This window comes from Siniperca chuatsi, linkage group LG12, assembly GCF_020085105.1.
Source record: "Siniperca chuatsi isolate FFG_IHB_CAS linkage group LG12, ASM2008510v1, whole genome shotgun sequence".
In the NCBI taxonomy this organism is placed as follows: Eukaryota; Metazoa; Chordata; class Actinopteri; order Centrarchiformes; family Sinipercidae; genus Siniperca; species Siniperca chuatsi.
The window spans coordinates 16422686-16449726 of NC_058053.1; the positions used below are offsets into that span (position 1 = coordinate 16422686).

Genomic DNA, 27041 nt, shown 5'->3' on the forward strand with positions numbered 1-27041 from the left:
TCCCATAAAGCAAGCTGCAAGCTTGATAACAATGAGCTTTGGAGGCAAACATCTGGATGCTCTAATTCCTGATGTTGCATGGGAGTCGTTATTTCTGCCACATAATTCTTTGTTTGTTGCGCAAGTTTGAAGACTGAACAAAACAGCCTGTTGAAAATTGCCTTTTGGTGGCTGTCCTGAAGTGTGCTGTTAACACAATTTAAACAGCGAATCATTCACTGCCCAGCCTGCCAAAGAACCTGACATATTAAGGATGACCCAACTTGATCCCCTGTCCCACCTGATACACAGCCTGCATCCCAACTGAACTGCTGTGCTGTATCATGTGGACTCAAGGAGAGAAGAGGAAAACATTGCTGGAAATATGCACACTAAAAGCCATGGTTCATTTTGGACAACACAACCACATGTGCGCCCACTAACATACTACATTTCATAGCCTATGTGTACACTTATCATTTGAACACAAACATCAAAATTAATAAATTCAACATGTTTTCTACCATTTTTCTGGGTACAATGTGGGCCTTGCTTCAAAATGAGAAATATTTATCAAATGTATCCCAAATGGAGCATGAGGCAGTGCAGATGGGGTGAATCAAATGAGATTTAGTGGGCTGCATGAACATACAGCTCTGGCGTTGCTTCACTGAGATTGTATAAAACAGGAGAGAGGAGAAAATGTTTCTCAGTATACTGGACGGATAATTTCCAAACAGATATATATATAAATCGATTCGGAAAAACCTTGAAATTAAATTAAAAATGAAAGAAATCTAACTAGAAAGCACAACTTCAAACACCCCCCTCCAAAGAAGAGAGGGGAGTGCTCCTCAGAATCTAAATCCGGTCAAAAATTGCAGCAAATTGCTTAAACTTGTCTTATCAGTGAAACACTTGCTATCTAAAACTTCACATTTTGTTCATAAAGTGTTGAAATGGACTAAATTGAGATGCTTAATGCAATCACTGCTAATCCTTTAATCTTGAACTTTATTATCCAGTCATGACCATGACTCCTATAAGCCACTGTTATTGACATTTGGTTCCTGTGTCACTCTTGCATTCATTAATAGTCTGCTGGCTATTGTATTGCACATTGTTCCATTAGTGAAATGATGGCCATTGTGTTCATTCATTACTGTCATATACTGTTATTGCCATATACTGTCCCTCCCTACCAAAGGCTTCGGAAATACATTTTATGATACAATGGAGGACAAGTGGAATCATAAATCAGCACAAAATAGCTTCTTGTCTTGACTTTTGAAACTGTAAATGCAGCACATTAACTTAACATTGATGCATCAGTGACTGATGGCAGGAATGGTATTTGACTTTTAGGTACACTCCCTGATTTTGTTATAAACTTAAATAAAAAGAAATTAACAACAAGTTCGGGGAGTAAATCCTTAAGGTAAGTAAGCACTTAAGATGTATGGCAAATTATTGAAAAGCTGTGAGTATACAGCAGCATATTAAGTAGTCCAGAGTTGGCATCTAAAATGACAGAAAATGGACTGAGGCTCTGTAGCATTTGATTTCAAAGTGTTTTGTGCAGTAACCAACACCTTAATTAGCTCCACTGAGCCCTATTTTTCCTCTGTGGAGATTTGTATATCAATCTCGACCTTGAAACACCAGGGCCAGGGCTCTCTTGTTTCTGGACATTCAGCCTCATTTTGGTTGTGACCTTCTTCTGTCCTCCCTGCAGCTGCTCCTGATGCCAGTGAGCGGACTCAGACAGGATGGACCCCCTGTTGGGAACAGTCGCAGCTCTCTGCCAAAGGATCAATTTACATCCATCAGTGCTGCAAAGATAAGATGTGAAATGAAATATTTGATCTCGATTGTTTGCTACTCGTGAGGCAGGTTACAAATCAAGAAAAGAAAAGCTGTTTTTTTCCATTGCTTGGCCTGTTAGTGGGTAGGACATTGAGTGGGATAGTGTTAAGGCTGTCTGCTACATTTGCGGTGCAGATGCAAAAGTGTAGGCAAACTGCAGTGATTCTCTGTAAAACACATCCAGACATCCTGTTCTGTCTCTTTGGTCTCATCAGAATGAGACTGTGTGGTGGCCAAATACAGCTCGGCTCACACAGCTGTGGAGACAGATACGGCCTAGAAAGATTAACCACAAATATTTGTGTTGAGGAAATCCCTTGGGTTAGTTTAACAGGGTTTTTTGACAAGTTTATTGTCAAAACATAATCAGATGACTTACTTTAAAACACAAATTTATAATGCAATCAATTAAATTACACAATTTCACTAATCAATAATTTCCATCACTTTAAGGCAACTAACCACACTGCATTATCCTCAAATATGCATTCCCAGATTTTTATGAACTATCTGTAATCTGTACCAGATTTCAACGGTAGCCATTTTCTGCATAATTGCATACTTATTGTGAGTACTTCTTGTAATTCCAGTACATAAAAAGTTTATTTAATGGTAATGTTATTGTTATTGTCTCAGCTCAGATCTCTTATTTTCATTCCCAGCAAAAAAGAAAATGTACTCTTCAAGGGTAGCTACAAGATAGAGTGTAAAATTAGATCTTTAGAAATATAAAAAAAGCCATCATCCATAACACATGAAATCACCAGCATCCCTATCATGGTGGGAAAAGGAGTCTAATAGGAATGCAACTTAACTAATAGCTGTTCAATGTGTAATGAGTCATTAAAACCCACCGTATGTCCACAATGCACAAGGATTTGAATATGAGGAGGCAAGGAAACATAAAACTATTTCCTGGTATTATGCTTCCCTCGTGTGGCCAGTTCAGGCAATTGTTTCATTGTCTTCTGAACTACAGTTTAACCCATACTAGAGAGCAGAATCTGTACTGCCCACCATCATTAAGTAACCATATGCTTTTAACTTCGTGCTGATTCCTAAAGGAACTCCTAGGGGAAAGGGTCAAGTTAGATTAGGTCAAGTTAAGGTAGGTCATTACGTAATGCTAAAAATGGGCAAAAAAATCTTGATGTACTTAAAGCCTTTTATGCATTAGCACCGCTAAAGGTGCTAAGATGAATACCCATGCAATGGAAATAAAAGCATAGACAGAACCAGTAGAGACACACAAAGATCCCATTAACGCTCATGGGTTCCATGTTTCTTGGAAATATACAATTAACTTAAAACTAAAAGTTTTCGCTGTAATTTAGATGGGCATATACTATATATGTTTTTGCAATATTACTGTATATCATTGTCAGATTCAGTAAGGTTTGGCAAGTGCCACATCCTGCCATAAACACATGGCACCCATGGCTATGGAAAGTTTTGTCCATAGTCCCTGTTTTAGCCTGGAGGTACAGAGGGGTCTTACTGAATATATAAACACCAATGGTATATAAATACCAAACGTATACTGAACAAAGTATAACTTGAACAAAAGATAACAATAACTGCATGTCCTGACCTATGTCACTATACCCTCTCTTATTTTACTTTTCTTAACATTTTTAGCTTGCCATTTTCCTACACTTATGATTTGTCTACAGAAGATAGTACTAATTCTCAAATTCACACATTTACAGCTGTGTCTAACCAGTCTAACCAATCAACAGTCAGAGACTGAGGCCAATGACGAAAGAAAACAATATATTACTTTGAGTGCAATTTGGTTTCTATTGAAATTAAATGTATCAGACATGACAGGTTGAGATATGTATTATCATTTTCCTCCCTCAAAATAATCAAAGTCAGTTTATTAAGTGGCAAACAGAAGAGTCAATTTACAAATAATATATATCCTTGTAAGTAATGCTGCTTAACTTTTATTCCTGCATCTCAAACACATAAAGTAGGGGTGTGTATGAGCAGAAAATTTGTGCTGAAAAGTTCATTAAAATCTAGCTACACTTAATATAGTGTAATAGCCCATTCTCAAAACATATCCTCCAGTTTTGTTTTCTGGAGAAAACAAAATCAAGACATGGGTGGTAATATTGACATATTCTGCAGCATTTCTACAACTAAGTAGATTGTAATTGGCACCTGTAACAAAATTCAATGTTAACATAGCTACAGTATATATCAGGGTACTATCAAGCAATATTACAACACAAACAGGATCTATATTTTACATTCAACATTAAAACATTAAAAATTCCATAAGGCAATCATTTTATGTAATGTTTATATACACGCAACAAAATGTATATATATATATATACAGTTGAACACCCCTGCAAAATAACAACACATCTAACAAACTGTTGGTATAGAGTTCCATATTAACTAGTACTGCAAATACAGACGGACGGTAGCATTTCAGCAACTGATGATGGATGACCCCTTTCTCTTAAAGTTATTTGTATAGTTCAACATAGTCAAAGGGTGCATCACACCAAGGTTTCAGGCAGGGTGTCTGCATTTTCTTTTGACAGTATCTGCCATATATGCCACCTCTCAGACTGCCAGTTTGGTGTATCAGGGCCTTTTTCTTGTCCAGGCCCAGAGGCATCTGCAGTATCTACAGTCTGGGGGGCAGGGCTTTGCTGGGACTGCTGTCGGGTTTGGGGGTCAGGCTGATATGTGAAGAGGGAGGGTGTGGAGTGAGAAATGTGGGTCTCCCTCAGCTGTCCAGAGTAGTGAAGGGGAGACAAACTATTCATCCTGACCTTAAGTAAAGGACATGCAGGGTCTCCTGTCCTTTCTGCCAAGTTGTCCGAGCTAAGGGCTCCTGATTGGCCACTCAATACCTGATATAACGATGACTGCGGTTGTCTTTGTCCTCTCTGGTCATGAGGACCACTGCTGCTGCGAGTCACCGGGAGGTGTGGCCTGATTTCCAGCCCGCCCAATGAGGTTTGTGTTGGTCTGACGGGCAGCTTGTTGTTACCTTGGTGACTGCTCAGCCCCTCTGATGATCCATACGACTCACATTCCGACACGTCTCCAAGGGAACCTGGGAGAAACCATTCATTAACATCCAGCATTCTTTACATATATCAAGACCATCTGCAGTAACATGTACAGAGGATTCCATTACCAGTGATATGATGGGCAGTAAAATCCTTGCTGAACAGTTCATGCCAGGTGTCCCAAAGATGATCAATTGAGGTCTCTAACAGGAACAAAAGCGTCAAGAAGATTACTTACTTTGGTTTAAAAAACCATTATATTAATATAAAAGTCATGCTCAATTTTTAAGATAGCTTCTGTTCCCCTACCCTTGGCTAGACAATGCAGTCAGGTCTCTTACATCTGTTTTAAAAAGCTAAAACATGATACATACAAAGCATTATTATTGTTAGCATTCAACAATAAGTCTCAGCCACAGAGGAGCTGCTGTTTTTGAAAGCTAACAACTATCTATCTATCTTTTTTCTCATGTCTGTACAGTAAATACGAAGCTATAGCCAGCAGTTGGGTAGTTTAGCTTAGCACAAAGACTGGAAACAGGGTAAAACAGCTAGTTTGGCTGCATCCAAACTCTGGAAATGTTTATAAATGCATGTGTTGTATGTACATATATACGCAAATGTTTATAAAACATATGCTTATAATACATATTTATTGTAAAAAATGTTCCCCTTGTTAACCAGCTAACCAGCTGCTGGCTCTAGCTAGATACTCACAGACGTGAGAGTGGTATTAATTTTCTCATCTAAACGTCAGCAAGAAAGTGAATAAGCGTATTTCCCAAAATGTCAAACTATTCCTTTATAATACTAAGTATATGTTGCATTGAATTTCAGTCACCTTTGTCCGTAGAAAGTGTAGGAGAGGTGCTGCCAGATTCATCTTTAGAATTGCTACTAAATTTGTAATGCCCAGAAAGTCTGGGGATCGTGTCTGAGAGTGGACTGCTGTCCTCTGGGTATTTACACAGCAGTCGATCTGTCAGGACAGGGGAGTTGTTGTCATAGGGAGACACCTCTCCACTAGATGCTTTGATGGAGTCATTGGATAAACATCTTTCAGTCAGCGGGAAGGACTCTTCTGCTTTAAGAAGGCCTGGCTCTCTGCAGAAACAAAGAAGACACGATATACAGTATATCATAAATACAATGATCATTTTGATCATTTGGAGGCTTGGGCAGAGGGACACACACACACACACACAGAAAATTAGACAAAAGGTGGAAACTCACGAGTACCGAGAGGCCTTCCTCCGCAGTAAGTAATCCACAACATCAGGATCAGTTTCTAGCAAACTCATCAGCACCTCATTCTGCAGGTCAGCAGGAACCTGGGAGAATGAAAACTCAAGTTTCACTGAAGATCATAAAAAGGGCTAACAATTGTAAAATTGTATTCTTTGTTACCTTAATTTCACTGTGCCTTAATAATTAAACACACTTGAACTGAACCAAACAACTGACATAAAGTATACACTTCTCCATATTTATTAGTTAATGTTTCTGTTCTGTATACAAATACTTGAAAGTTTACCACATTTGGTAAATTACTCATTTACACTAACAATTTTATGTTGCCAGTATTTACATAGTGTCTGTGATGCAATATGCAACAAAAACAGCATGTTGTGTGTATGGTTTGTAGGCAAACATAATTACCATCAGTTTAAAAAAGCAGAACTAACGATGCAGAGCAAATGTCTGATGGGCTTTTTTTTGCCCTCTGGCTTCCTTAACAGATCATTTTCAGATACTCCAATTAAGTGCATCTGCTCTTACGTTTCTGGTGAAAAGCAGAAAACAACGTAGATGAGGATCTTGCCCTTGTTCCCAATCATTGTCTATAAACAAAAGACGGTGTAGTCCCTCATTCGTCCAGGAGTGTTCCATCGTAGAAAAGGTTTCAGTCGTAGTCATCTGGACACTGTTTTCAGAATCAAGACGTTTCGGCTCCCATCCGGAAGTCATTCTCAATTGTGAAAAATGGTCAGAGAACTCAGAAATTTAAGCTACTCTGTGTTGCTTAGGCCCTGCCCTCAGGGAGGAGTCTTCCTGAGTGTCTGCTGCTTACCCTGCCTAGTTTCACCTGAAACTGACCTTTCAGTTTGAAGGTCATATTGCATCTCAAAAGAAGGTCAGTTTCAGGAATTTCTGAATTCTCAGACCATTTTCACAATTGAGAATGACTTCCAGATGGGAGCCGAAACGTCTTGATTCTGAAAACAGTGTTCAGATGACTACGACTGAACAAAACAGACGCTGGAATGACTTATTAACCTCTCCAGTGAGGCTTTGCATTTGGTTCAGGAGAGAAAAACAAACTGCATGAATTTCTGTGTTTTACTGTGATACTGCTTTGTTTTATAAGTGACTGTAAAACCTTAGTCCTTTTCAAAACCTATAAAGCTAATATTTACATTTTATTAGGTAGCTCCACTCTTTTAAGCCTAAGAATTCCCCATAAACACTTTTTTGCCAACAGAAGACCTGACCAAGACTTTGAGATTGTCTGGGGCTGTCTTTAACTGTTTAAATGCCTTTTGGTTTGCAGTAAGGATGGCTTACCATAAATAGTGTATCATATGTATTGATCATTCTTTGGACCACGCCGATGATGGCTGTGCTCTCCTCTGCACGGGCAAAACTTTGGACTGCAAACTCTTTGTCTGAGTTTTTTTGCTTGTGTAAGAGGTTGGGTCCAAAGATGGTAGCTAAATTGAGTGATGTCATCTTGTTTCCTGTGATCTAAACAAAACAGAAGACAGAACTTATTTGTTTGGACAGTCTACTGAACATACACACTTTCACTTTCACTGGATATTTGGATATGATGGTCGACAGCTCTTCAGCTACAGTAATGTAAGAATTCCAGCAACCCTTCTACATGCTAGAATATGAGTAAAATTTGATTAATTAAAATGTGTTGTATTTTTTATTTATTTATCTTTAGGTTAAAATAATAAAAATAATCTTGTTCAGCAGCTTTGCTAGTAAACCTCCCACTCCACTGCCAAATTATTATCTGCGATTACCCAGATTTGATCCATGCAATTACAAGAAATGTTTTCTAGACTGAAATGATTTATATGAAAGTTAACAATGGAGCTAAATGACCCTAGATTTTCCTTTCATCTGCCCATATCCTCACACACAGGAATGACTACTCTTACATGCATTTTGTATTAAGAGTCTGACTCTTTTGCTGTAGACAGACACTCCTTGGCACCCAGGAAATGTTGGGAATGTGCCCTGCCACAATCAATAAGGCTGGCTTTCCCTTCTTATGTTCAAAGAGACCAAGCAGACCTCTTGTTCACTGTTACAGCATGTATGCTCTAGGACCGAGGCCAAGAATAAACTGGTTTTATATCTGTGGGAAACGATTAATCTCCATTGTGACGATTAGTAGTCAAAAAGTAAGATTAACAAAAAAGGATGATCATACAACAAGGGACTTTGGGCCCATGTTAAACAACAAAATTGCAAAGACTAGGGCAAAGTGCAAGGTCATGTTCATAAGGACAATGAGTTCATAAAGCGTGCGCTTATAGACACTTCGCTATTCGTAAAAGCATTGGGGGAATTTAAGAAAGGAGGGTGTGATGATCAATCATTATCTTTTCAGCCAAACACATATCTAATGTCATATCTTTCATATCATATCAGGCATGTCAATCCCAGTGATGAATGACAAAAATGCCTCAGCAAATGGAGAGACGAGTTCAGATTGGCTTCATGGAGTAGAAAAGAATACTGTTTTCTATAGGCCCAACTATCCCACTATGTCACAATTTCCTTACTCTTCTTATTGTTTAAAACACAAAGTGGAGAAATAAATTATGACTGAACCGTATGATGAATGTAGAAGCACAGTTTTTGTGTGGTTATTGTGCAGCAGGGTGGTTAGTGTTGGTTGTGCATCATTTAATCAAGATACCCACAATGGGTCATCATGCATAATGCGCTGCGCTTTGGCACAGTATGTTCTTCAAATTAGAGGCTGCAGATGTACCAAACATCTGTCTTACTGCCTTCCAATGGCTGTTGAGATTCATTACAATCACATTAGTGTGGAAACTGTTTATTTATGTTATTCAGCATTATTATTATTATTATATTATTAGATAGTTGTTAGATAGTTGTATTTCCTTATCATATATTTTCATACCTGCTGGTGGAATCAACAAGAAAATTGTCAAAATGTGTGACGTACTCCCAACAGAGCTAGTCCACATACGTTTTATCCCAATACAATGTCAAACCCAATTCTGACCAAAATATCGACGCCTTGTCTTGTGCTACCTCATGTGTATGTAAATCTCATCTAGTCACAGGCCATAAAAACAGGGAATGTACAGTTTCTTTACCTCCTGTCCCTCATTGTCCAGGCTGTCGTCAGCATGTGCAGCCACTGTGGACAACAAGCAGAGGAGGCGCTGCAGCGTGTCGCTGTTACAGGGAGGAAGCAAAAATGTCAGGAGCTGGATGGCGCTCTCTTGGTCTGAATAGTCCAGCACTGCAGAAAAAAAGACCACCACATTGAGGTCAATAAAAAAAAAATCAACACCAAACAACTGAAAATTTTACCAGAGAATGGTGACTTGTTGTTTTTTGCTTGTGTGTATGTGCGTGTGCTCCTCACACATTGTGTTGATGAAGGCCGTGTAGAGTTCTCTTGGCAGCAGTGGGTCAGGCATGTCTCTGAGGAATTCTTTTAGGAGCGCAGCTACATCATGGACACTGTGCTCCTCCAAATGTACCTCCCATCCCTGGTCAAACTCCTCACGAAGCTGTATGAGATATTGTGACAATTATTACAGCAAAAATGTTGCTCGTAGTTGATACAATTTATTTAAGTGCAGAGGTGTGTTAACGCTAACCAGCTGAAATTGTACCTGTCGTACTCTCTTCTTGGAACTCCCAACACGGAAAATTCCAACCGTCTGTAGGCCTAAGCAAAGATGAAGATACTCTCTTAGAGCCAATATTGTGTCTGATATTCATGCTCAAAGACATTGTGTGATTCACAAGGTTATGACCAAACTGCATTTGTTACTGAATCACAAGTTTCCACAGAGATATGCTGGACATTTCTATAGCATATACTATACACTACATGCACTATTCTTATATAGTGTTACTTTTCAAGTTTGATAATGTGTACCATATTTTTCCAGGTGCTGGCAGCAGAGATCCACTACCCTGGGCACCTGTCTGTAAATAGGGTTAAGGCTGAGCTTTTTGTCATGGCGCTTCTTCCTATTGCCAGCTGCCTCTACTGGCAGAGACAGCTGGAGGGCCTCCAAGAGACGAGACTGGTTATCATCAAGGTCAGTGATGCAATCCACGGATACTCCACCCTGTCAAGTAGATGGGTGACAACCAGACAGTGACTGTTAAAATGCGGTGTAGTCATTTAACGGCTGAATCATCCACCCACTGAGTAAATATCCAAAAAAGGTCACAAATTCCCAGAGAGATCTAGTGTGCAAGTGTAATCAGACAGATTTCCTGTTGCTCTTCAACAGCGGGACAGGTTTATTGACAGAAAAGCCTACCCTCCTGCGTGCCCGTGGGGCTGAATCTGGTGTGCTGGGCAGAGGTGATTCATTAGGGGTCTCAGAAGTGGAGCTAAGGGAGGAGTTGCTGCTGGAGAGCTCCTTGTTCGCCCTTTTGAAGTTGGAGGTGAAGTGGAGGAAGGATAGCATCAATTCAGTGGGGTCACTGTGCTCCCCCCGTGGGGGATCATGCCGCTGCTTGTGTGTGTGGTCGTTGGATATGACCTGCGACAGCGGTATGCCAAACGCCTGGGGCATAGTCTCTGTGTAAGGGGGAAGGGCAAGACAGGAAGTATTAAAGTTCATGTTGGCTACAAGTCAACTGGGAAATTAATTACTCTTAAGATGTGTCAGTCATGTCAGCATATTGTATATTTTAACATTTTGATCTTCTAAAAACGTCTAAAATTGTGTTGTGTTTGAATTCATTCGTTATATTCAAACTTGAACTTTGAAATAAATGCTGCTCAAAATAAATATGACAAGAGAAATGCCAAGAACAGTATTCTGCAGTGCACACTCAATATTCAGAGTCAGGGAGGACATACTTTCTGAAGTGCCTTTGTAAACAAAAGGGGAAAAGAGGAAAGAGGGGGCTGGCCGTGCCGGAGGATAGAATGTAATGAATGAGCCACCACTTAAGATTGTTTTTGTTATTTCCCTCGACTGCTTGTCTGACAGAGAACATCACTTTCCTGCCAGATTACTGCAGCGGGTGCGGCAGTTGAAGATCACAGCTCCCTCTGAGACTTCTTTACTGTACTGTAGATTCTGATCACTCAGTGCTCCACGGGTATAAACAGCTGAGAATGTCTGCTTCAGTGAGTCTATACAGCTTCAGCCAAAAGGATCAGAGTATCTGTTCAAGTGTCTGACTAGACTAGAAATTGGAAGGGAATAAAAGTCTGACAGGACTCAGTGGCTCTCCCACAGACCTAAAAAAGAACTTGTGTGTTTTCTTCTTATCTAAAGTCAATTTGCAAGGGAGATCACTAACATTCCCCCTACAGTATGGAGTATATTCAGTATATCCCACATTACCTTTGTCTTTACTCTTCTCTTTAGATAATGAATCCAACTTCCGCCTAAGTGACTTCTTGTGCTTGTGGCCATCTGAAAAGAGGCAGAGGTTTCACAGTTAAATAAAGAACCCTAGTTAATATGCTCCTGCTATTGCTTGCTCCACTTGATATTCTTAGAGTCAAAACAAAGATGTGGAGTTTGAATCTTAATTCATTACCCCTACACAAAAAGGAAAATAATTCTTTGCATGTAAAATAAAATATACGAAATATTTTGACATTTTGCTTGTGTGTGTATGTGTGTTACAGACGACACGTTGTGACAAGCATTTGCTTGGGACAGAATAGCAACTTGGTAGGGAGGGGACTATTAGCGCGTGTGTGTTTTAATACATTTAGGGATGGTGATGTAGCAGCCCAGGTCGCGATCCCGAAGCAATCGCCTGAAGGCCACATCCTGGAGACGAATCCTCTCCAACTCTGAGAGGCTTTGCAGAGGAACGGGCTTCAGGCCAACGCTATGTCCTGACTCGCTGTTCCAGGTGAAGTCACCCTGAGGACACACACGCATACAGGTATTCACACAACACATCAGATACAATCATGATTGCTGTCACTTTCAAAGTTCATGACCAATCACACCCTCTACAGACCCTCAGTTTGCATGAACTGGCTGATACCTTTACTTCACTTGAGAGCTGACAACATTAATCTGATGTTTCCCATGACAAAAACTGACAGCTACACTGTCAGATGTCTAAATGGTATTCACTTCTTGATGTTAGCATGCAACATTTGTACTTTTTATGTAATCTAACACAAAGTAACACTGTCTGGTAGGACTTCTGTGTCCCAGTAGGGGATTTTTTAAAGTAGTTTGCAAAACCAAAAAGCTGTTTCAGTTTTCTTACCAAAAAAGCAGCAAGAATACTAATTATGTAGATCATCCTATTTTACAACTAGCAAATATATGCTTATAAATAATGCAAACACACTTTACCATAAGATCTTAAATGTGAAATACCTCATCATAATTTTGTCCCTACGCCACTCAATAATTTGGGTACATATTCCACTGATTTCTGAATAATCTATTATCAATATAAATCAAAAGCATTTCATAAACAATTCTGCAATAGTAGACACTGCTACAGATAAGCCATTCTGAAGGTTTAGTACTATACTAATGACGGGGCAAATAATCGGATCTGAAATCCTCAACCTTTGAGCATCTCCGTGCTGGAGATTACAGTGCTTTGATCCAGTACAGTCAAGCCAATCATATGAGCCATGTTCCAAAGAGGCTTAGTAACTCGTTATCAGGATAAGGCTTACACTAGTGGCTCACTCCCATTAAATGAGAATTAGGACTGTGCTACAGTAGCATACTATTTTCTAGTACACATGCAGAATGACAAAGTACAGTATAAACATGTACAGAGAACGTGATATGACAAGTATATTTTCTTTGGTCATATATTTACTGTACAAAAGGCAGTGGTCACTAGCCTGTACCCAGTTTGTATTTGGGAACCAAGTGGGGAATAATCAGCAAGTATTGTTAGCAAGAGAATAATGTCTTAAGTGCACAAAAAATGATTTAGAGGCAGACATGATGCATTATAAGCAAGAAACTATGGGTTTCTATGCCTGTACCACGAAGCGAGATTAGTGGGTTAGCCAGCTATCTTTGGGTTTAACTTGAGTTTTCCTGCATCATGAAGCTGGCTCACATTTATCCAGGGTAGATCACCATGGTAACCTATGCTGCACGGCTAACCTGCTCCAGAGCAGGTTAACTTCAGAGGATTAGATCAAAACCTGTATACAGCCTGACCACTGACCAATCCGATCCTGACAGGGACTACAGTACTGACTATATAATAAAGTGACAAGTAATAAAGAGCAATAGATATTTGATATATTTCCACTCTGGTTTTAAAACAGAGCTTCTAACAAATGGGGGGATAGTTTACCACATTAAATGCATGATGATTAAAGCTGCATTTTAATTGCGCAATGATTCTTTAATTTCCGAATGGATTTCTGACAGTGTCTTATTCTATCACTGCAGCTCAGAATAACAAGAGATAAAAACTATACCCTCTGTTGTCCTTTATTAGAAAAACAATTCACTAAAAATTGTTAATTATCTCCCATGATTATAAATGCTACATTTCGGTCAGATAAACTTTATCAGGCATTAACTACATTTCTTCTCCTCTTTCCTCTCCTCTCTGCTTGGGCAGCAGAAACAGTCTTACATTAACTTAACTTTTTTAGGTGCATTACATATTCAAAATAGTTTATCATTAGATAAAAAATTGCAACATCAAAACACAGTCATGTTTGCTGTTATCTAACCATTTTGTTCAGACATTCCTCTAGTGTGACTATATGGGAGTGGAAACTTTCACCCTATGTGATGTGAGCGTCATCTAGGTTCCCACAGTTTCTCTTCGTCAGTGAAGTGATGTCCTCAAATTAAAGCGAATGACTTTGCTCGTGGAATTTCAAGTGTGTACAGCATTTTGATACAATACCCCTTTAGCTATTCCACAATCATAGGCTTGAGTGTATCATGTCCAGACATGACAAAGAAAGAAAGTCAGACTCAAACAGCTGCTCCCAGCTGTTAAAGAAGCAGTCATTATCAAAGTTGGTTGAAGTTACTGTTTCTTATCACACTGAGCTCATGATTGCAACGGTCACTGATGAAGCCAGTACTTATAATCTTAAAATGATAATACTAGATTTGTCCCAGCTGCCTCTCTACAACACCACGAGCCATCTGACTTTACAGAGAGAAGCCTAACAGTGCTTTAAGCCTTTTTGTTGTTGTTTGTCTTTTGACATTTGAACTACACGCTAATAAAAAAGAAATTTTGTCAATTTTAATACCAATATAAATGATCAATCAATTCATTGATTAGACTTTAAAAATGTTCTTTTTTTTCAAAGCCAGTAATAAAGCAAGCATACCCATTGAACCCTCTCCTGTTTCAGTGAATACACAGCAAGGTGCACTTTCCTTGACAGTCCAGTCCCTAACTCTAATTCAGAACCTTGTTGAAACGCAAAGCTTTTGTTAGTGCTCCCTGGAATACAATGAGAGGAAACTTGCAAGGTAGTTCATACAAAATAGCGAGATTGAAAGCTCAGATTAGACCAATCAACCACACTTGAACTAGATCCAGGGAGGTGATGAATATTCCTCAGTGCTCAGGAAGCCATTCAATGGGGCATTGTGGGAAGAGATTTTCACAAGAGCTTCTACACTCTGTCCACTTGTTTTGGGTTTTTTTTATTAGAGTTCTACACTAAATTCTGCATTAGATGTTTAAAAACTGCATTCGATTGCAGACATTTGACTCTAAGTGTTGTCATTTTTTACAAGTATACATGTAACAGTATACAGTAACCAAAATAACATTGTGGTGTCCTTTATTACTTGAAAATGACCAGCAGCAACACAAAAAGTCCTTTGATTACTCACATCCCGTTATTCTTAAAATAAATGAATACATAAATGTGCTATAGAGAGTACACTTCAGACAGTTTGAAATTCAATTGTAAAGATCTAATACTTTTTCCTTTGTTTTCAAGGTAATGTCATACAACAATTAGCAAATCTCTATTATTAACAAAATGACTTGGAGGGCTGGACTAATAATAAACTACTTATGTTGACCAATTGGTGATGATACATAATATGCATGAGTGGGAAGAAGTGGAAATGCATGATTGTGAATCTCAGTAGTGTGCAGAAACACAGAATAGCTCAGTCACTGTAGTCCGGTTTCAATAAAATGACGAGCATCACAGGAAAAAAGAGAGATATGCATTATAAACACACCACTTAAATGTACGGGGTTAAACGCTTCTTCCACGCCTTAGGATGTTTCAATACTTTTCAAAGTCTGATGTTGGATGGAATTAAACTAACAGATATAAAGTGTAAGAATAAACATATTCGCCAAACTTTTCAAAGAAAGAATAACACTGTACCTAGAGGCAAGTTTTTCTGGAAGTCTCAAATTGAGAACATAGACTGGAGAAGGGCTTGGATTTTACCTTGTAAGTAGTGTATTTCAAACAAGGCTAAGGAAGTGCATTTCAAAATTCTACATAAAATATGCCCTGCTAATTGTCTTGTTGCTAAGTTTACAGACATTGATTTTTCTTGTACCTTTTGAAAAAATAATAATATAGAAACAATTTTTCATCTATTTTGTGGTTGTGAAATAACGCAAGATTTCTGGACAAATCTAGAGTCTCACTTTTTTGAAGCTGCTAACTGTCTACTCTTTTCATCTTAATTATTTGTTACTATACTGCTCCAGATGATTGTGCTCTAGAATATCCAATTAATTTCATTATTTTATATGCAATGTTTTTTTATTCACAAACAGAAAGTTTCTAAATCATTACCTAAGATCTCACCTTTTCTCCTAGAACTAAATTCTCTACTTAAATCACTCAATTTAGTACACAAAAAAGTACTATGCTTTTAAAACATTATGGAACTTGTTTGTATGTTATCCTTTTGCTAATAATAAAAAAACGACATTATGTTTTTATCTTCCTGTAATTGTTTCCTCCACTTCTGTGAACTATTTGTGATTCTGGGACGCCTTCACAAAGCCAACAAATGTATTGTTGACGCTGCTACGACAAACCAACAACAGCAGCTACTCACAAGACAGGTGATGCCTCGCTCGAGAAGGGGTTCCCCCGTTACAAATACTCGGGTCGCCATGCATGAGTAGTCCGCCCTCAAACCACCACTTAAAGCCAAATAAACCGACGCCATTTGACTCCAGACGAAACGCCCCACAAAAATGCAGTCATGCTCGCAGCTTAATCCAGGTCTCGCACAACGTTCAGTTAGTTAAAAGTGGAACAAGTTCAGCGACTGATTTACATCACGGTGAGAGACAAAATCCCTCTGAGCAACATTTCCACTGATAAATGGATTGGGAGGGGTTGACGGTAGGGGTTAGTGCTCTCCGTGTCAGGTCACAAGTTAACGGAAGAAACACAGCTGAGGAGGGAAAGAGAGGGACCTCCTTACCTGTGACTCTAAGTTACATACACGTAGGGTTCAGTCATGCAAAAATAAACGTTTTGACTGCGAGTAGCACAGTGAGCTGGTAGAGCTATAACAATGGTCCCTATCTGAGTGTTTAATTACTGATTAGTGTGTACAGTAAGTATTTTGCATAGACTGTTTTGAAGGATCGCTCCATCGAGTTTACTAAAAAAAACAAAAAAAACACCCTTTTGGAAGGGTAAATACTACAATACCCATGAGCCTCAGCCACCGTTGCTATGGAGAACAAGTCAAAGGCGCGAATTACAGCAGTAACGTCAAAAACATACTCTACTGAACTACACTGCAACACAGTTGTGAAATTCATCCATAATTGGTCAAGAAACTAGAAGTGAACAGATTTAAGATGTTGAATGTATTTGAGCTGTTGAGCGTAATGTTTAGCTAGCTAACGCAACACAAACTTGGTGAGTGGATGTTTCTTATCTAGATAAATGCCTCTTGGGGCTTGTAACATTAGCTAACATTAGTTGGCTTCTGCACACAGGCTAAGATCACCTCCATTATCATTATTTTGGGGTGGTGGCAGAAATCTCGGAGACATATCTCAAAACCTGGTAAATAAAACCATAACTATCGGCATTAGTAGACACCAGTAGAGAACATATTGTTTGGTTTGTGTAATTTGTGGGAACTGGCTCACTAATAACAGCTGGTCAGGTGTCAAACCTCTTGGTAGACTATTGACTGTACTAAGAACAAATTGATGGCAAATAGGCTAACTCTTTTACAAATTTAATTTAAAACAATAACTGCTGTTTTTACTCAGATAACTATTGAGAGAGCTTTTGCTAGACCGCTAAATCTACCATCTGCATATAACTGCATATACAGTATGTCGGCCTATAAATAACAAGAAAGAACTGTCAAAGATTTGTTTGAGTAAATTTCGAAACAGTGTCTCCATTGTATAGTTAATCCACCAGAGAGCACTGACAAGTAAAATTTTGGGCAGAGGAAATATGCCTTTTTCACAGCAGACATTTTGACTTGTCATAGTAGGAAAAGCACAGGTGTTACTAATAACAGTGATGATGGCTCTATTCTATTCAAGTGTCCCAGTATGCCTTGGCAGTATGACAGTGAGCCAGCATGCACAATACCAGGACCCTGAAACTGAAGCAGCTAGATGGAATTTAGCCGTCATTGATTTTTTTATGTCAAAATGTCTGTGAAAAAGGCCCATTACCAAAAAGTATCAATAGGCTTTTTTCATGGAAGACATGTTGACATGTCACAATAGGATGTTAAATGTGTAAAAATAAGTGCTTTTCTGTGGTACTGAAAGTACAATGCTTGAGAGCAAACTGAAGAATACATTTTGGCGAGTCTGCCATTAAAACCTTTAACTGGAGCTCTAATTTTAGCACTGTATCTGCTTTTTAACTTTTCCAGCTTTATTATTATTGAGAATAGGACAGTAAAAGAGGGAACACTGCTAGATTTCATGAGTCTCCAAATCTAACATTTTCTGAAAAGAAGCTAGATTTTAATTGAGATTCAAATGGCTTTGTAACAGAGAAAAGTTTTCAGTTTCCTCCGCGCTCTTTCTCCTTCAGGCCGTCTCTCCTCCATGGTGCTCTGAGGAATGCAGATTACGTTCCATCTTAACACTCCAACAGCACAGTACTCAAACTTTTCTTTCTCTGCATCATCAAATTAATCCACTGATAGTAAATATCTCTATTTCAGAATTAAGCTTGCAGCTTTGCTTACTAGAATTTGAAATTAGAATGTACAATGCAACATTTCTTTAATGATGTGAGAATAAACATTAAGAATCAACAAATGCATGGGTTGAGAGTTATTCTGATGACCAGAGAAACGCTGTCAGAGTACATGTAAAACAATACACCACAATCTTTCCATCTACTACAGAACTATAAATTCAGCCTCCTCCAGCCTGACATAAAGGGAATGAGAATAAGATTAAAATGGCATTTGAAATATGTGGCCAAAAGCTAGTGCTTCTTTAGCATAAAACAAAACACGATGTTGAAGAAACATGCTATATGTACAATGTTAAAACTGCAGTGCTAGTATAAATAACAGCAACAGTAACAGGATAGTCATGTATATTTTATATAACTTACAATTTAAGAATTTATCTTGATACAAGATGAGTGGACACATCTTTGGGTACTACATACTGTCAACCCTTATCTTTGTCCCAGTGATTAATGTCCTCATTTGGTCACTACATTACTACAACAGAATAATGAATGGCTCCCTCTAAAGGCTTTGTAAGTTCCTGCAATTTACTAGCTTCCTAAGAGAAACCTCAGCGAAGGGAGATATATTTTATTGCTGCATATCTGAGCTGGCTGTTTAGAGAGACTTACAAAGGTATTTCTCTAAAGGGTTGTGTATTATAGCAAATGAATGAAGATTATATCACACACTGCCTGGGGTCCTTTCAAAATCACCATCTTCCACAGACAAGATTTCACATGGACACTATTTAAACAGAATGTAGAAAAAGAAAAAGACATTGAATGACAGTTAATAAGTTAGATTTGTACATAAAGGATTTAACCAAAAGGCAATATTTTCCAATATCTCACAAGGTCTTCATATCCAGAAACTACTCCAATAACAGCCCAAAATTAAATGCAAAATCAGTTAAAATGAAATGAATCCTAAACATGACTGTAACCAATGCTTGACACTTATGTGGATCAGAGAAAGGATCCAGCAGTCATATTAAACAGTAATTGACTTGCAGTGGGGCAGTCATGCCTACTGTCAGGAGATATATATAAGATCAGTTCTATAGTGCAATATGTCGGGCAGATGTATAGAGGAGATCAGTGCCGATCAAAGGTATTGCAGGTTGCTAGGGAAATACCTAAAATTAACTTTAATATACATGTTGTTAATGCTGCCTTAAAAGTCAGTGTGAATCTTGTATGTCTGTTTCTGTAACTGTCCTCTCAAAACCAAAAGACTCCACAATGATCTAATCTCATAAAACTTTGACTGCCCGATGTTCTGTCACCTCTCCCACAGCCCAGTATGTTCATTGAATTTTGGGCCTAAAACAATGTTCTCCAGTAAACATATTGATCTCATTTCATGGCAAGTTACACTGTTGACCGTGATACACTGAGGAGAAGTGGGAGAGAGTAAAGACAGACACTTTGCCTATATAATACCTAAACCCAAGATTGTTCATACGACTTTCTATCAGCTTAACTGGCACCTTGAAAACCCCAACTAACCCATTTTTACACCATATTATGCCAACACTTTCTGACTGGAGTGGAGACACATACTCTCGCTATTGATGCTGGGAATGCGCTTTGACTTACAAGAAGCTGACCATATAAACTAGTTATGTAACCATACAACTTGAAAGTGAGGTTTGACTGAATTTATGTGAAACAATGATTAACCACCTATGTTTACATCTAACCCACTGTTTATTTTTCCTCTTATCAGGCACAAACTGGATGCTATGGTGCTGCAGTTTCAAGCCAGCAGGTTTAGTTCCATGCCATGCAAACGGACATTCTCCTGTGGGAAGAAATATGTGCCTGAGGGACTGTAGCCAAGGATCAGGTCATGCTGCTCTACTGTGAGAAATAAGAGTTGAGGCTTTCTTCATGTAAACCAGATGTCTCTGCTTTCCATCTCAGCTCAGACTACTGAGACTGAGTGAGTACACCTCTAACAGAGCATAGTGATATTCAACCTATGGAAAATACAAGGTCATTTATACCATAGATCAAAAATGACACTCTGACACTCCTTTTTAAACAAGGGAACGGATTTGTTTTTATGCCAGGATCATGCTACAATAAGTTACTGCTTGGTGATCATTTGAATCACAGACATATAACAGAGCATACACTAGGCTAGTCAGCAGACCTTAATTGGTATACACTATGACCAAACACATTGCAATGATGGATTTCCATTGATTATGGACTCAGCATTAGCAAGCCATGGCACCAGGTATGTCTTGTTCAAAGCCTATGGTTGCCTATGTGATTTACTCTTTGCTAAGCACAATACATATACACTGGATGACGTTCAAGAAACTAAATACAGTAACTTTTAATTTTTTTAAAAGAGGCCTGGACAGCCTGAGTTACAAGACACATACATCTCATAAAAGGAGAGTCGTGTAGAGCTGGGGCTGTTGGGCAGAGGTGCAGCAGTGTTTTGTGCAAAGGGGGAACCATTTTCAGCCTGACTTCACTAATGTTGCAACGGTATCTTAGATACTATTGTCCCTGAATGAACTGCTGGTTGGATATTTGCACACTGAGAAAATGCGACCTTCATTACGGACTGAGGCACTTACTTACTGTCAGTTTAAGCTGACAGCGTGGTCATGTGAGTCTCCAGGAAGGATCTCACATCTCAGACCTCAGCTCAACTGGCTGGAGTTCTTCTCAGTGGCATGTTGGAGCACTAAGAATATAGTAGTAGAGCTTTACTGTCTACAAATACCCCAAAAGGGGTGGTAAAAAATCATCAGGGATTAATGAGAAAATCTATAACAACTACATTTTCACAATGTGTCCTAGGTTGTTAGTGTTGGTGTTGCAGTGGAGGTAACATTTTCTAACTTTACAATGCTTGGCAAAAACTAGGCTGTAGTACAGCTCTCTGAGCATAATGGTGTCTGCACGCAAGCACGCCCCAAAGTCATAAATCACATTAAATATCCTTGCTGACACAGAGCTGTCCCCAATATTAATAAGCTTCATTCAGATTTACTGTGATTACATTTCTAAGGGCTCTGGCTGCAGGATCTGGGTTCTTGTTGATGACTGTAAGAGAGACCAGATACCTGGTATTCATTACAAGCCTATTATAATGTCACATCTGTAATACATTTCCATTATATTAAACAGTGTTACCACGAGGACCAATTTAACAGATTGGCCCAAATTCTGAACATGTGACACTGCTTACTACTATAAATCTAAAATAGATTTATCTCTAACAAAAGAAGAGATGCAATTGGTCGTTAAATGTGTGCTTATATATTTTCCTTATATATAGAAAGGCTACTGTAACAGAAATGTCAGTGCTTTTAATTATGCATTTACTGCACTGCTACTGCTGCTTTACATAGTGTGTTGGTCATACATTCATCTCTGAGGCTACTAATGAATAAATGCATCAGTAAATCTGGAAAATTGCTTTCCTCACTTTCAAGTCCAGAGTTTTATTTTATTTTTTTGCTCTTTGCATTTTGTAACAACAAAAGGGAAGTATATGGAAACAGAATTAAAGAGAAAACTGTTTTTATCAAGGTGGAATGAACTCGAAAATTTGGGGATATAGGCTCATTAGGAGTTATTTAAGAGTAACGGTTCTGTTCTAAGGGCAATGCACACATTTGTTAATTTAGGATACTTTCATTGCCACATGTGTACTATTGTCAGGCTGTCAAGCTTTTCTGCATAGGAAATGATTAAATCTACACCCATCACAGCTTCTTCCACACTTTTTCCAGAGCTCCACCTCGAAGTTTGTATCATGATGTGAGAGAATAAGCTTTTTGAATCTGAACGAAACACTAAAATGTGAAAAAGTTTTCCAGTCACACCTTGTTCGACAAACATCAGCAAGTTGGCACAAGCATATAGGCTTCTTGCTGACATCATTTCATCAAAAGGAATGAGTTGAATCATTTTTGGTGTCTAGTGACGCAGCTACAAAACTGTAGAACATCAAGGGTTTACACAAAGCTAAAAACGTGTCTTATTAGTCATAGACTTGGTGATGTTGCAATAATGGGAGAAAACGATTTCCTTTTGATTTCTTTCCCATTTGGGAAAATAAAATAGTAATTGCATGTACCAAATATACAGTAATGTTTCAAAATGTGTTCATTTAAGAAGGAAAATATCGACAACCCTACATCATCCTTTAGGGAATTCCAGCCACTTCCGGAACTTGGATACAGTATTTGTACAACGTTGAGCCGCGCGCTGAAGTTCTGCTCGCTCTTGAGCTTTAATTCTTGTAAGTGGTACTTCATGTAGGCTATGCAATGAGAACCAAAAAGTAATATAAGTAAACATTCTGAATCACATCGTGAGCCAAGTTTTTGGACACTCGGGAACCCCTCAGTTTAGGAAAAATCGTATTACCCTCATTACTGTCATCATCATCATTAACATCATTTAACGCCAACAGCGTCTCTAATCCTTATCACCACTGCCTGAGACTCGATCTAATATCTCCATACCAAACATTAGGATGCAGGTCGACAAATCCAGACATCTCTGGTGACACAGGGTTTCTGGATGCTGTCTGACATTTCAGGCAATCTGGCAACAACAGGTCACTGACCTTATACGATGTCTCTTCAGCTTCGGTATCATAATCTCGCATCAACGCCGGGTCCAAGCTCCTGGTCTTCCTCAGTCTCCGCTTGGAAATAATTTTTGGGCTTAGCGAGCATGAGAAAACACTGCTTAACAGTCCTTGAGCGGACATATCTCATTTAGCTGGTCAATTTGTGATTTAAAAAAAAAGGTTCATATCTCTGCCACAAGTCCAAACGGAACGAAGGAGCAGCACCGTTTCACAGCAGCAGCAGGTCCACAGCCAGTCACCATGCTGAGTATTATGAAATACGCGCCCGGAGTCCCTGGTCACCCCCTCCACCTCCCACGTACTCTGACTCAGTACTTCCTCCTTTCATGAATTTAATAACGATTTTAAATAACGACAACACGTATTTTCATTTCCCCAAAACAAACAATGAAGCATGCACCGAGCCATCAGGAGAAAAAGTCCTTTATTTATGCGTGGGTGTATTGTGCGCGTGTTTAAGTTACTCCTGCTGTTAAATTAAAACGGTGAATTTATATGCACACCAGTCAGTGTAAACACAAAGGTAATTAAGCTTTCAAATATGACTCATGCTGTTTGTGAAAAACGGTGTAAAAAATGACCTATTAGAAACAAAGGCAATATTACAGCAGTAGTATTTATTCAGTTATTGATATCTAGCCACTCAAAAATAATAATAATAATAATCCTTTTATATTCAAAACACGATATTGCAAATTAGTTTTGACATTTAAATATAATATGTAATTTTCCATATTTAGCCTATATATATCCCAGTCACTGTAATGAAACTATTTATTACACAAACTTAAAAACAATATGCAAACTAAAGAGTTAATATTGTGAGAAAGAAGCATATTGTTTCTAGGACACCAAGTATATATAGCCTAATGCTGCTGTTTTTTCTGTAACCTGATTATATGACATTATCAGTTTTAGGGTAACTGGGCGGGTTAAACTGATATTAACATTTTTGTAAGTAGTGGCAGTTCCTGATGTGCAAGGATTCACAGCATCTGACTTTCAGAACCAGAGTACATCAAACAAATCTTTTAATTCTTCTACTTTGGCTCTCACTTGTGGTGAGTCTTATGAGACCCTCGTAGTGACAGAAACATTGGACAGACCTGCCTAATATTCACAGTCATCTCTTGACCACACTGCATTTTGTTCCTCACCGTAAGGCAGTTGAGATACTTGGTAGCAGACTCTTCCTGTGGGAGCCCTGGGGAAGGGACCTGTGTGATAACATGACATGTGAACCAGCACTGTATGGCCACGATAAGGATTAATCAGATACCAGAGTCCACCAAACAGACAGGGGAAGTGGTGATAAGAGGGCGGCTTTGCGTTTGATCCACTTATTTGGTGGTGGTGAGGTTTGGAGTAAGACTCCTAGCAGATTCTCATCAGACTTCCCGTTATGTCATTTCTCCGTGGGATAAGTGCAGCCTTGGGAGCTTACATCCACCAACCTTGTAAATTATGTCAAAATAAACGTTTGGCCCACACAGGTCATGTGGGCTTTTGCAATACCTCATGAAATAAAGTTTGGTTGGGTTTCAGACATTTACATGGAAAGTTGGAAAGTTAAAGTTTGTAAAATTCTGAACGTGAATGATGATTACTCTCTTGATCAGCTGAAAAGCTTTCCGATGGGCACTCTACTGTACAGTGCAGAATTATACAGTAGGAATATAATGAGCAGTACAATGTGCAGCCTGCTGGCAGGGATGCTGTTAAGATTGCTGTCTCACTGCAACCATACAGGTTTCTGGGGATATATGTGGGAGGTAATTTTTCCTTGTGATTTATTAGGTTGGTTCTCTTGTGCCATTAGATTATTTTGAGGGTGATATTAGATGAAAGCAAAACAGGCTCTACCGTAGCATTTAGATGACTATGTGGGGCTAAGACCTGTGATAAGAATGTAATGACTGCAATGTTCGTCTACAGCAGTGCCATTAGGTGAAAATATATAGAGAGAGACCCTATTGTCAATATTACATATTTAAAATCATTTCTAAATTTGACTGGGGACTGGCCACATCGGGTATTATAGGTATGAGAGGTGGACTTATTTCTGAAGGACATTAAATGTGAAGCACTAACTCTGATTTTATGTGTAGTTTACAGGCTGTGGATGATTGTATGAGTCAGCATTGTATGAGCTGAGAGAAAGTAAAACCAATCACTAGACAAGAGACCACTAGGTGACAGTAGTACACCCACATTGCTTCTGAAGCATCAACTGAGTCAAGGCGGGATGTGTAGTACTAATGACTAATTTACCTGGGCTGTTGCCATGACCAGATTAAGCTGCTTGGGGGTCCCGGAGCAAAAATGAGTTGCTGGGCTATTAATCCCACATTCAACCCCTTTCCTGTGCACCATGTACAGTATTTCTATTACAGAATATTACAGCCCCAGGTTTGCTGTTTGGTAATTTGATTAAACACAAATTAAATTAGTAATATGCGTCATGTAAGTACATGTATCCAACAATGTAAGACACCGGGCCCCTCTTCAAGACAGAGCCTCAAAATCAGGTAATAAAGCAAGACCCACCTTAAGTCCCTTCTCATGCGAGTGAATATTGTGCTTTAGTGGTGCATATGATAGTCCCACATATAACAAAATTACAATTAATCATATTGCCACAAACCAATTGCCACACAGTTAGCCCTGATCAAATGCAGTGCCTCATTTATGTCACTTGTCTGTGCTGGTGCGCTGTCAAGCAAAGATTTGGTGCAAGCAGCCCATGGCATCATAGTGTTATGAACCTTTAATGATCCACATTAAAGAGAGAATCTGTCCTAGTGGGCCACCAAAAGAGAATGAAACGGCACCTTTGGAAAAGTTTCACTTACCATTCTGTTTATGACACCTATTTCTCTTCCATTAGTGTGCAGATATTGAGAAACAACCCTAAGAAGCTAAAAAATGAGTGGCTTGTAGCTATATCAGAGGATTTTTAAAATGCCTGTTATGTAGGCAGGAGATAATAATAATAACAATAATAATAATAATTGTATTTATATAGCACCTTACAAGAGCTGTCACAGTCTGTCTTGTTCTCGTCCTGTCACTTCGCACTTCAGGCTCCCCTTCACTCTGCACTCCCTCACCTGATTATTAATTCCCAGCACCTGTCACCCATCGCACACCTGCACCTGTGACTCAACACACACCTGGTGGCAATTAGCCACTCCTCTCCATTATAAAACTCCACTCTTCACCTCAGTCAGTGTCCGGTCTCGTTCGCCAGAAGGACAGAGCTACGCCTCCTACCTTCAGTTTACCACGGACTCTACTACGACGCTATTCCTGGTTCTCAGTCATCCAGAGCTACTAACCTTCTACTCGATTCCAGTCTCCTGTGGGTAACAGTGCTCACCCGGTTCCAGAGTGTCTTCCGTCTCCAGTGTGTGTGACTCCAGTTCCCGTCACCTCGTGTGCAGCTATCCAGCTCCTGCACTTCACTCCCATCAGTGATCCAAGGGACGGTATCTTCTCTGCTCTTACAAACTCTCTAATTATCTCTGTAATCAATAAACCCTCGAAATCACCTTACCTGTGTCTCCGGGTTGGTCTGTTCCGTAACAAGAACAGATGTCATAAAATGCTTCACAAAAAACAAAGAAACACAAAAGCAAATAAGAGACAGAGCAACGGACATTAAAAGCAGACAACCAACTAAAAACAAAAGGTAAAATAAAAATAAACAAATTAAACAAAATAAAGTCTAAACAAATGGGTCTCTAGCTGCTTTTCTGGAGCGAGGAACAACCAATAAACCCTGATCAGCTATGGGCACAACGGGCCTGAGTTTAGCAATGTTTGGTGGAAGCAGAAGCGATCCAAACTATTTACATGCTGGTCAAGGCTCAAAGCCCGGCCCAAAGAAACACCTAGATTACGGAGATTAGGTTTAACAGAAGAGTATAAAGAGCCAAGACTTTCCATCACCTTTGGGACAATGCTGTGTGGGGTAGAAATAAGAACTTCTCTTTTGTCAGTATTTAGCTGTAGAAAATATGTTCTATGTCTCCTTTTCTTTATTTAAGGTCTCAACAAAATGCTAGGGTTCACTTAACACAGCAGAGATGCAACATTTTAACTCAGTGAGTCATCACAGACA

General features: G+C 39.0%; 2 protein-coding genes across 5 annotated transcripts in view; one reads left to right on the top strand and one right to left on the bottom strand.

Annotated features, from left to right (window-relative positions):
* Window positions 1-2429: 2429 nt before the first annotated feature.
* Window positions 2430-23234, bottom strand: LOC122885973 (rho GTPase-activating protein 6-like). Of its 3 annotated transcripts, none has more exons than XM_044217792.1 (13): window positions 22892-23234; window positions 11857-12016; window positions 11483-11554; window positions 10442-10704; window positions 10048-10243; window positions 9779-9834; window positions 9526-9673; window positions 9251-9399; window positions 7449-7628; window positions 6117-6214; window positions 5725-5987; window positions 5012-5086; window positions 2430-4927 (listed from the first exon to the last, which is right to left on the bottom strand). In XM_044217792.1, exons 1-13 carry the CDS (start codon window positions 23036-23038, stop codon window positions 4362-4364), a joined length of 2373 nt encoding a protein of 790 aa, XP_044073727.1. In that variant the 5' UTR covers window positions 23039-23234; the 3' UTR covers window positions 2430-4361. The 3 variants fall into 3 exon arrangements, with proteins under 3 accessions (XP_044073727.1, XP_044073725.1, XP_044073726.1); XM_044217790.1 differs by having other exon boundaries at window positions 6123-6214; window positions 22892-23172; XM_044217791.1 differs by lacking the exon at window positions 22892-23234 and adding an exon at window positions 16163-16290.
* Window positions 16291-27041, top strand: part of frmpd4 (FERM and PDZ domain containing 4) — a 48580-nt gene continuing 37829 nt past the window's right edge. Inside the window, exons 1-2 of one of the 2 annotated variants that reach the window (XM_044217783.1) lie at window positions 16291-16393; window positions 20018-20233. In XM_044217783.1, the coding sequence (XP_044073718.1) occupies window positions 20193-20233 (41 nt within the window). In that variant the 5' untranslated portion in view covers window positions 16291-16393; window positions 20018-20192. Of the gene's footprint in view, window positions 16394-16834; window positions 16984-20017; window positions 20234-27041 lie in introns of those variants that run through there. The other variant, XM_044217782.1, reaches the window with a different exon arrangement.

What these genes read in the sequence shown, in the direction of transcription:
- LOC122885973 (XM_044217792.1), bottom strand. Translation starts at nt 23,038, where the DNA reads ATGTCCGCTCAAGGACTGTTAAGCAGTGTTTTCTCATGCTCGCTAAGC. An exon ending in CTGAAGAGACATCGTATAAG is followed by an intron (nt 12,017 to 22,891) that starts GTCAGTGACCTG and finishes GTGTGTCCTCAG; the next exon opens with GGTGACTTCACCTGGAACAG. An exon ending in TACACTTTCTACGGACAAAG is followed by an intron (nt 5,087 to 5,724) that starts GTGACTGAAATT and finishes TGTTCCTGTTAG; the next exon opens with AGACCTCAATTGATCATCTT.